Here is a 9,715-nt window from a genome sequence, read left to right on the forward strand (position 1 = left end):
TGGAGGGTCTGATTAATGTGGCTGCAGTCAAACACAGCTTTTGTGCTTTACTTAACAAATCTGGTCACTGTGACAGTGGGCTAACTTTAGAGTTGTCGGCACAAAAAGTAAATGATTTCAACACTCAAAGGATAAAAGTCTATAACATTTTAAACTGTCTTCAGATTGTTAGATTTTTTTCAATATTCAAACAAATCATTTACCCAATAAGTGGGGGGGAAAAGACAAACAGGCGACAGAAAAAAATCTACAGTTCCTTTTAATTTTATTACAAACACAAAAAGAGGATTTTCAGAATTGAACAGTACAACATCATATCTACTCTGATGAATCAAAAAAGAAACAGAACAAGTGTGAGGAAGATGATGCAGGTGTTTGTTTGTGTGTGTGTGTAAGCTTACAAACCCCATTTAAAAAAAAAAGAAAATTCAGAAAACATGAAAAAAAAATTGAAAGAAAACAAGAAAAGGAAGTGAAACGTTGAGAAGCTGATGTTTGTCATTTTAAATTTATATAAAAACACTTGGCAGAGGATATGTCAAGTTCCTTTTTTTAATTTTTCATTAATTAAGAAATGAAATTTGAACAGAAAACATTTGCAATAAAAACCCTTTTAAACACACATGCACACACACAAACAACCCCCCCCAGCCCCACCCATGGGCAATAAGAAAAGAAGAAAAGAAAAAAGTTGTTGAATGAAGTGCGACGGTCCTGCTGGTTCTTTATCAACACAACACTTCACCGACAAACACAAAAATGAAAATAAAAAGAGAGGGTGAGGAGTTTCTACATCTATGTACAGATGGTTTGTCTGAAAATGGGTGGAAAGAGCCAGTTGGGGTAAAGGTTGGAAGGTAAACTGGGTTTGGCAGTGTGTGAATGAGTGTGTGTGTGTGTGTGTGTGTGTGTGTGTGTGTGTGCGTGCGTTAGAAGCTTAGGATCGTCTCTTCTTCTTCCTGGGTGGGACTGATGATCGGACCTTCCTCTTCCTGTTTGAAGTGTCCTCATCTTCATAGTGACTCTCTCTGTCAGCTGAGAGGACAGAAGAGACATAGTAAGACTTCAGCATCAAACTGCAGGCGCTGTTTGCTCCCAAAGCAAGCCCTGGCGTCACGGATCCATCGGACCTGAACACTCGCAAATATCAACGCAGAGGGGGAGCCTGAGATTTGATTAGAAAAACAAATCTAATTTCCTTGCAGCAATAAAACTATTCAGACCTGAGCTCAGAAAATCTACACAGGAAGTTCAGAGAGGTTTAGTTTCCTCCCACAGAATTAACAACACATAAAAAGTAATCTGTGAACACAGCCCCAAGTCATCAGCAGACAGACTTCTTTGGGCTTTCAATGTTTTCTTTGGCTTTTCTCAACCATTTTAGCCCATTCTGAACATTTTCAAGTCTCTTCCTGTTTGTTAAGCCACTTAACTGTGACTTGACTGCTGCTAAACTCCAGGGATGAAATACTTTGCGTCAGCGCACAACTTATAAAAGAACTAGTTTTGAATTGCATCTTTATGCTCTTTGTTACCAGCAGCTTGTTTCAATGACAACTAGATCCCATTTTTTAATTGAATCTCTGAAAAATATCAACAATAACTGTGTAGGACAGACAGAAAATTGGATTTTAGCATCAACGAGGCAATCCCCTACCCCCATATGTTCAGAGACAGCAATTCTGAAAATCTCTGTTACTATCTGAGCAATCATACAACTGCGGTATTACTAGTATTGGACACGACTGTTTTTTTATCTTTTGTAACAAATATGGGGAAACTATACAATTATTTTAAGATTTTGTTTAATTTCTGAAGATTACCTGAGGACCCCCACTTGGTATTTCATGACCCACTGTGGGCTCACAACCCCACATTTCAGAATCCCTGCCTGATGTGATGTTATTCATCCTGTAGACACAAACCTTTCCTGGCTTCCTCCTCCAGCTCGTCCCAGTCCTTCCCGCTCTCCTCCTCGCTGCCCAGTGAAGCACTGTAATCCACTACAGGACACCAAGAACAAACAGAAGTCAGCTTTTCTAGCCATAAAAATGTCTAAAAACCTCATCCAGGAGTAGAGTTGTCACAACACTAACATTCTGATACTGAAATCCTTGATGCCATTGTCATACCACACTGAAAGAAACATTTTTAATAAACTGCTTCTAGACCAACTTATTTCCCACCAGCAGCTCAGGTGTTCCTAAATGAAAAACAAGTCCTAAATTTAAAAGCACCACCTGAAACTGACCTAACATTTTCACTGATTTACTGACAAATAGTTGATTAATTGTCCATCACCTTATCATTTGTCAGTAATTCATGTGAATATGAATTAGTGAACAATACTTTGACAACGCTATCAAACTTATTCAAAACCCCTAAATCAGTAAAAATAAATAAAAAGATACCCGAGTCTTCTGTCTCTGAGCTGTAATCTTCATCGCTGTCTTCCTCCTCCTCTTCCTCTTCGTCTGCAGATGGGTTAAACGTTTCATCCTCCATTTCTGACTCCGAGTCTTCCTCGGCGCCGCTTCCCTAAAACAAAAATGTCAAAAACTGTACAACAAAATTTGGTTTGTTTTTTTTCTCTCCCTGAATTTGTGACTGTAATGGAAATTCAAGACATAAAATAATAAAAAAATAAGGCCAAAAAGGTTTTTGATTAGTTAAATAAAGTGTTGCTTCTCACTTCACTCTCAGGGTCCAAGAAAGACCAGCCTCCCTGCTCGAAGAAACCCTCTGGATCGTCGACGATGGTCTTCATGATCTTGGTCCAGTTCAAAGACTGGACTCCCTCTGTGTACTTGATGTCACAGGAGCTGCAAAGAAGAAACCAGAGGAAACTGGGTGAAAACTCCGCCGGTGTTTATGTTTGTGTGTCACGCAGAGCGGGCCCTTACTTCAGCCACTCCTTGATGGGGTCCAGAGAGTTTACGGGCACGGCGTTGATCATGGTGACCTTTTTGTTGTAGTCCTTGTAGACGATGACCACGTCAAAGTTCTTTAGGTGGAACTGCACACGCTCAAAGTGGACCAACTCCACCTCATCGAGGGTCACCACAAACGGCGGCTAAAGACAACAGAAGTGAACCAAGAACAATCAGATAAAGTTTTTGTAATTTAATATAAATATATTAGCATCTTTGTGCTCTTACTAGGGTTGCAAAGGAGAGGAAAATTTTAATTCCTAAAAACTTTCCACTGGAAGTTAAGCTGGGGAATTTTGGAAATATCCATGGGAATTTAAGGGAATCAACTAAAAATTGGGAGTAATTTAAGCAAATTGTATCATACCCAACAAACACACAAACATTTTGTTTTGTCACAAGCAGATAATGGGGTTGACCCAAAGTTTATGAAAGTAACATATTTAATGTTTCAGTCGACATTATGCTAAGATATCTTTTCTCCCCAATTATGTTTGAAATCCCTGTTAGAGGCCAACTTTCCATATTTTAAAATTCCAGGTTTATTCCCATTTATTCCAATAAACCCTTGTTAATTCCTATGGAAAGTTTCCAACCTTGAATATTCCTGGATTTTTGCAAACCTACTTCTTACCCATTCAGTCACGTTGACGAGAGAACTAGATGTAGGTTGTAATAAGCAGGTGCTCCTGTAGGGGGCGCCCTGGAACCTGCAGACAAAACGGACCAAACCATCATCCTATCTGTTTTCACATCTCTCTCCTCTTCCTAAAGTTAATTTTCCATGGTCCAATCTACTCACCCCAGATCTCTGAAGGGCACCTCAAACTCCAGCTCCTCCTTCGTCAGTGTTTCCACCTTCTCGATGAAGTTCTTGAAGGCGGATTTGAGCTTGTGCCTCATCTCGCGCTCCATCTGCTCGGCATACAGGTCGTCCCGATCGTGCATGTGTTGATGTTTCCCCAGGTCTGTGGTAATCTCCCCGACCTCCGTGTAGAACTGCACATCTGTGTGGCGCCTCTTACCAAACATGATGGCGTTCTGGGGCAAACAAAAAGCAGGTCAAGCTCCCGTTTACAAATGGCCGCCAATCAAAGCCTCTAAAGAGCTGCTCTGAAGTCGAAACATAAAGTTGAATAAAGGGCAGTGACTTCAATGAACCTACATACCTTAAGGTGAAAGTGCAGAACGATGATCATCTCGCCGTCACATGGCTGGAAGATGGCGTGTTTAATGTTGTTATAAAGAATGTCCACTTTATCGCCGCGGACTGAGGTGAAACGGAAACCTGAAAAGGCAAGAATCAAGAACTGTAATATATTATTGGGCCAATATGTCTCTTGAAGTGTTTTCCTGTTTCCTCACCATTAGTATGTGCCTCCAGTGAACCCTGCATCCTCTTCTGGGTGATGTTGGGTCTAATGTAGAGGTCTTTGAGTTTGGGGTTGCTGCGGTTTAGGTTGATGACCAGCGAGTCTTGTTTAACGATGCCTTCCTTCTCTTTCTCTTCGGCTTCTCGCGTCTTGTAGCGCTTCTGTACCTCCTTGATAATGCGAAGGGCGTTCTGAAGGTTGGTGGAGGGTACCGACGTGTCGCCTGGAGCCTTCAGGTTGGATGCTCGGTACGTGCTGAGGGAGAGGGTGGAAGAAGATTTAAAAACAAAACAAAACTGTAAAACCGGTTATTTATATAAAAAATACAATATTCAAAAGGAATAAATAATTTATGAAAACCCTGGATAATGTTCAGTTCTTTTGAACAACAGTGGCTTACATGGAATATTATATAAAATATAATATAATTTACAGAAACTCAACAGCTGAAGATGTTTGGACAAACTCACATTTCTTTGACAAAAGTGGCGTCTGGGTTGGGGAAGATGTTTCCCTCCTGCCGTCCCAGAGAGCTGCCGGGGACGTAGAAGTTGATCCTCAGGTACGTGTAATCTCCTTCTACAGACATACTGATGTTCTAGAGGAAAAAGGAACAAAAACAAACACAAGTTCATCAATAAATGCTAGCTTTACACCTTTTATTTAACAGTTTAAACCCCAGTGTACCTTGATGGTTGCGATGTGAAACGGCGTGGCGATGCCAAAAACGGGCATGATGACAGTTTCGTACTTCTTGTCGATGAAAATCTTCATGTCCTTGATCTCCTTTTCTTTGGGCATCTGAGACACGTTCTTATAAGACACGTTTGATTTTCTGGCCCTGAGAGATAAAGATGAAGACTCAGTTTAAGAGCAGAGATTTAATTAAATATTTGTACAAATAAAAGGTCACTTTGCCTTCAGCTGAGTTTTTCAGTTACTCAGAGGGGGAAAAGAAGAAAACAGCAGTCAGGGTCTGGGTTAGTCCCGGCTTGAAGTGTTTAGTGAAAAGCTCTATTGTCCCAAACAGTTTTTTTTTTTTTAATTAAACAAAATCCTTCACCATCCTGACCACTGATGGGCTGCAGCCAGATCCTAAATTCCTGCAATTTGCATTTCCCCCTTTTGTCTCTGCTCCTGATATTTTCACGTTTTCCCTCCAACCCACGACAGTTGTGCACCGATGGGGGAGAGGTCCTAAGATGGCAGAGTGAGAGGTGTTGATTTTGCAGGCTGTCGCTTATTTTTTCTTTTTAGCCTAGATTCATCATTCATTTTGGTGCTTTAGCCCCGTTGTAAAGGTTTTTAGATTTTTATTCTTATTCTAACAATTTTATGAGACTATTTAGGTTTTTTTTGTTGTTGTTCTTTTGTCGTCTCGGTGTTAAGGTTCGGACGCTAGCATGTCTGAACATGACTACAATCGATCCGCCCTTCTAGAGGCTTGCGACAAAGACATTATTGAAGAAATGGAGATGGTCGGGGCCACATCTGATCCTTCTTTTAAAGAACAGAAGGTGAACTGGGATCACACGCCTATTAAGAACAAAAACAAGAAGAAGATGAAGCTGCATGAGCCTGAATGTAAGGATGACACAGCTAACGCCATTCTTCGTGTGCTAGGAGAACTTAATAGTAAGATCGACAACCAGACTGAAATTCTGAAAAGCATCGAAAAACGTGTTGAAGCTAATACTGTCGCCATTGATGCAAACAAGAAGGCCATATCAGAACTTCAAGCTACAGTTGATCGTCTCAAAAAAGAAAACACAGCGCTGAGGATTTCCTGTGATGACCATGCTCGGTACAAGAGGCGCTGGAACCTAAGAGTGACCGGACTGCCCGAGAAAGAAGATGAAAACCTTCGGGAATCCATCATCGGGATCCTTACTAGGATCATTCCTGTCTCCGTGGATCGGCTGCGTGATACAGTCGACACCGTTCACCGATTGGGGAAAAAAGCTGGTTCCTTGTCGGATAACAACCGTCCTAGAGCCGTCATCATTCAGTTCGGGATGCGAACTATGCGGGATGAGGTCTGGAAGAAATCCAAAGATGCTAAAGTTTGTAAAGAGAAGCACATCAGCTTCAAGGAGGACTTCTCTAAGGAGGACAGACTCGCCCGGGCCAAGCTGTGGCCCCTGGTTCAGGAAGCCAGGAGCAGAGGCAAACGCGCATACCTGAAGGAAGGCTTCGTCCTGATCGATAATCGAAGAGTGGACCCTGACTAACTGAGTCGCCTTTTTCTTTTACTCCCTCTGGTTTGGTAGGTTCATTTTGTAATTGTTTCAAGGGCTATCGCACTATTTCATACAGCTGTTACTGGCTATGTTATATCATTCCTGCTAATCGTTCATAAATTAGTTCTTGCACAACTACTGTTTTTCTTTCATGTTGTCACTACTTTCTCTTAATACTAGGGGTTTAAAAAACAGTGTCAAACGTAAGGCTACTTTTCTTTACTGTAAGGAGCAAAAGGCAAATTGTTTTTTTCTGCAGGAAACTCATTCATCAAGTGAAGAGGCGAAATTTTGGAAACTTCAATGGGGTGACAAAATTTATTTTAGTCATGGTACTTCACATTCAGCCGGGGTTATGATTATGTTTTACAAATTTTCTGGGTCTGTTTTGGACTATGTCAGTGATACAAATGGCCACTGGGTAACTACAATAGTGGAAATTGATAAAAATAAGATCATTTTGGTGTGCCTATATGATACAATAATAAAGCGATGAATAGTAAGTTTTTTGAGGAACTCGGAGTGATGATAAAACATTGGAAATTAAAATATTCCACTGATCAGGTTATATTAGGAGGTGATTTCAATGTGGCTCCAGATGGATCGATTGATCGTCTCCCCTAAAGGGGGCAGCATCATATCTACAATGATATTTTTGTAAACTTAATCTCTAATACAAATTTGACGGACTGCTGGAGAATTAGAAATCCTATTTCTAGACAATACTCCTGGTTCCACCCTTCTGGAAATGGTCAATGTTCTAGGCTAGATTATTGGTTAATCCCTCATAATATGGTAAATAATATTTCTAACTGTGAAATGTCAGCGGCTCCTCTAACAGATCATTGTTCGGTTACCTTGTTTCTCTCTCTAAATAAATCTAAACCACCTTCAATCTTAGCTTGGAAGTTTAATAGTAATCTACTGAATAATAAAACTTTTTGTTCAGAAATCCTGAACCTCATTAAAGATATTTCAGTAATGAATATGTCTCCCTTAAATAAGTGGGAGTGGTTTAAATTTAATGTTAGGACGGCAGCAATAAAGACGGGTAAACTTGTTTCTAAGCTGAGGAGACAGAAACAATCCCAACTTATTAGCAATATTAATTCCCTATGTTCAAAATCTGTTTTATCTTCTGAAGAGCTGAGTGAGCTTGATGTGTTCAAATCCCAACTAGATGATCTTTTTCTAGATAAAGCAAGAGGGGCTTTCATTCGCTCTAGGGCTCGGTGGATTGAGGACGGTGAGAAAAATTCTTCATATTTTTTCAATCTTGAGAAACAAAGACAACCAAAAAAGAAGATTGGAAAGCTACTTATTAATGGCAGCATCACTGAAGACCCTGATTTAATAAATCTAACAATTAAAAAATTTTATAGTGATCTTTATTGCTCTAAATATTCTGAATCCAATTGCCAGTCTTTTTTTGATGAACTTCAGGAATGTGTTGAAAAAATTGATATCGATTTTAAAAACCTCATGGATGATGACTTAAATATTGAAGAGCTTGACGTAGCAATACAACAATTGGCAAAGGCTAAATCCCCAGGTCTAGATGGGTTTACCACTGAATTTTATACCTTCTTTTGGAAAGATTTACGTAAACTATTATTTGACGCCTTGTTGGAATGCATTTCAAACAATAATCTCTCTCCCACCATGAAACGAGGTTTGATTACTCTAATCCCCAAAGCCAAGAAAGATCCTTTATTACTAGGAAATTGGAGACCCATCACTCTTTTATGTACTACAAAATTCTAGCTCTTGTTTATGCCAATCGCTTAAATAGTGGATTAGGTACGATTATTAATGAATGCCAGTCAGCGTTTATAAAAGGAAGAAATATCCATCATCATACTAGACTGATTTTTGACATGATTGATTATTGTAATTTTATTGAAAGAGACAGTTTGATTCTATTCCTGGATTTTTTTAAAGCATTTGACTCACTGGAACACGGCTTCATTATAAAAACATTGAAATTTTTTGGCTTTGGAGAGAAATTTTGCAATATAATCAGATTATTTTATAGTGATATAAATAGCTCAGTTTCCATGGGAACTAGTATGACCCCAAGTTTCTCTATGTGTAGAGGAATCAGGCAGGGCTGCCCAATTTCACCTAAATTGTTTATATTAACAACTCAAATGCTTACCCTTCTAATTATGAAAACTTCATATTTGCATGGTATTGAATTTCTTGTTAAGGAGTTCAAAATAAGTCAATTTGCTGACGACACAACAATTTTTCTAAGGGATAAAACTATGGTAAACATCGCGCTAAAATCCATTTTTATGTTTTCCGGAGCGTCTGGTTTGTCTCTCAATATTAATAAATGTGAACTTCTGCCGATCCATTCCTGCTCTGATGCGTCTGTTGCCTCCATCACAGTTAAGTCTGAGGTTCAATATCTGGGATTATTGATCTCAAATAATAATACTAGAAGAGAAGAGGAAAACATTGAAAGTTGCTTGGCTAATATGAAGAAATCCCTGAGCCGTTGGTTAACTAGAGACCTATTTTTGGACGAACTCTTTTATCCAAAGCTGAGGGAGTATCCAAATTAATTTATCCTTGCCATTCTGTTTTTATCTCTGACAAAAATATTAGGAAAACTAACTCAATAATCTTTCAGTTTATCTGGAGGAACAAAACTCATTATTTACGACGATCTCATCTTATTAAAGATTATAACAAGGGAGGAATTAGAGCCTTAGATTTTGAGGCTCTGATTGGTTCATTTAGAATAAAATGTGATTTTGAATTAACCAAGATTCCTATTTTACTGTCTAATTTTCATAAACAAGTTCTGCATTTCTGGAAAATGGTTTTCACCCACAATTTTACCCCACATGGATCCATAGTGTGGAACAACAGATCAATATTAATAAATAGAAAATCTATTTTTAAAGCTGACTGGTATGAAAAAGGTATTTTATTTGTAACTGACTTAAAGGGTAGTGATGGATTGTTGTTAAATCATAGAGATTTTATTAATAAATTTAATCTGAATTGTTCTTGTAATGAATATCTTAAAGTATGCAAAGCTATTCCTGTGGCTCTGATCCATCTCATCCAAAACACCTTAAGATATTCAAAGGTTGTTGCATCCTTACCCAAATTGAAAGTTGGTGAATATATTGTGACTGATAGAAAGTGCAATAATGCT

At 38.9% G+C, this 9,715-nt stretch overlaps 1 protein-coding gene across 2 annotated transcripts in view; it reads right to left on the minus strand.

Moving 5' to 3' along the window:
* Positions 1 to 242: 242 nt before the first annotated feature.
* The window catches only part of supt16h (SPT16 homolog, facilitates chromatin remodeling subunit), a 24,036-nt gene continuing 14,563 nt past the window's right edge, over positions 243 to 9,715 (minus strand). For both annotated transcript variants that reach the window (XM_017437496.3, XM_017437497.3), the window contains 11 exons: positions 4,991 to 5,144; positions 4,774 to 4,901; positions 4,296 to 4,558; positions 4,100 to 4,218; positions 3,733 to 3,971; positions 3,565 to 3,640; positions 2,904 to 3,073; positions 2,693 to 2,822; positions 2,412 to 2,538; positions 1,926 to 2,003; positions 243 to 1,035 (listed from right to left, as the gene is read on the minus strand). In XM_017437496.3, the coding sequence (XP_017292985.1) occupies positions 938 to 1,035; positions 1,926 to 2,003; positions 2,412 to 2,538; positions 2,693 to 2,822; positions 2,904 to 3,073; positions 3,565 to 3,640; positions 3,733 to 3,971; positions 4,100 to 4,218; positions 4,296 to 4,558; positions 4,774 to 4,901; positions 4,991 to 5,144 (1,582 nt within the window). In that variant the 3' untranslated portion in view covers positions 243 to 937. The remainder of the gene's footprint in view (positions 1,036 to 1,925; positions 2,004 to 2,411; positions 2,539 to 2,692; positions 2,823 to 2,903; positions 3,074 to 3,564; positions 3,641 to 3,732; positions 3,972 to 4,099; positions 4,219 to 4,295; positions 4,559 to 4,773; positions 4,902 to 4,990; positions 5,145 to 9,715) is intronic.

This window comes from Kryptolebias marmoratus, linkage group LG7 (genome assembly GCF_001649575.2).
Source record: "Kryptolebias marmoratus isolate JLee-2015 linkage group LG7, ASM164957v2, whole genome shotgun sequence".
Lineage (NCBI taxonomy): Eukaryota > Metazoa > Chordata > Actinopteri > Cyprinodontiformes > Rivulidae > Kryptolebias > Kryptolebias marmoratus.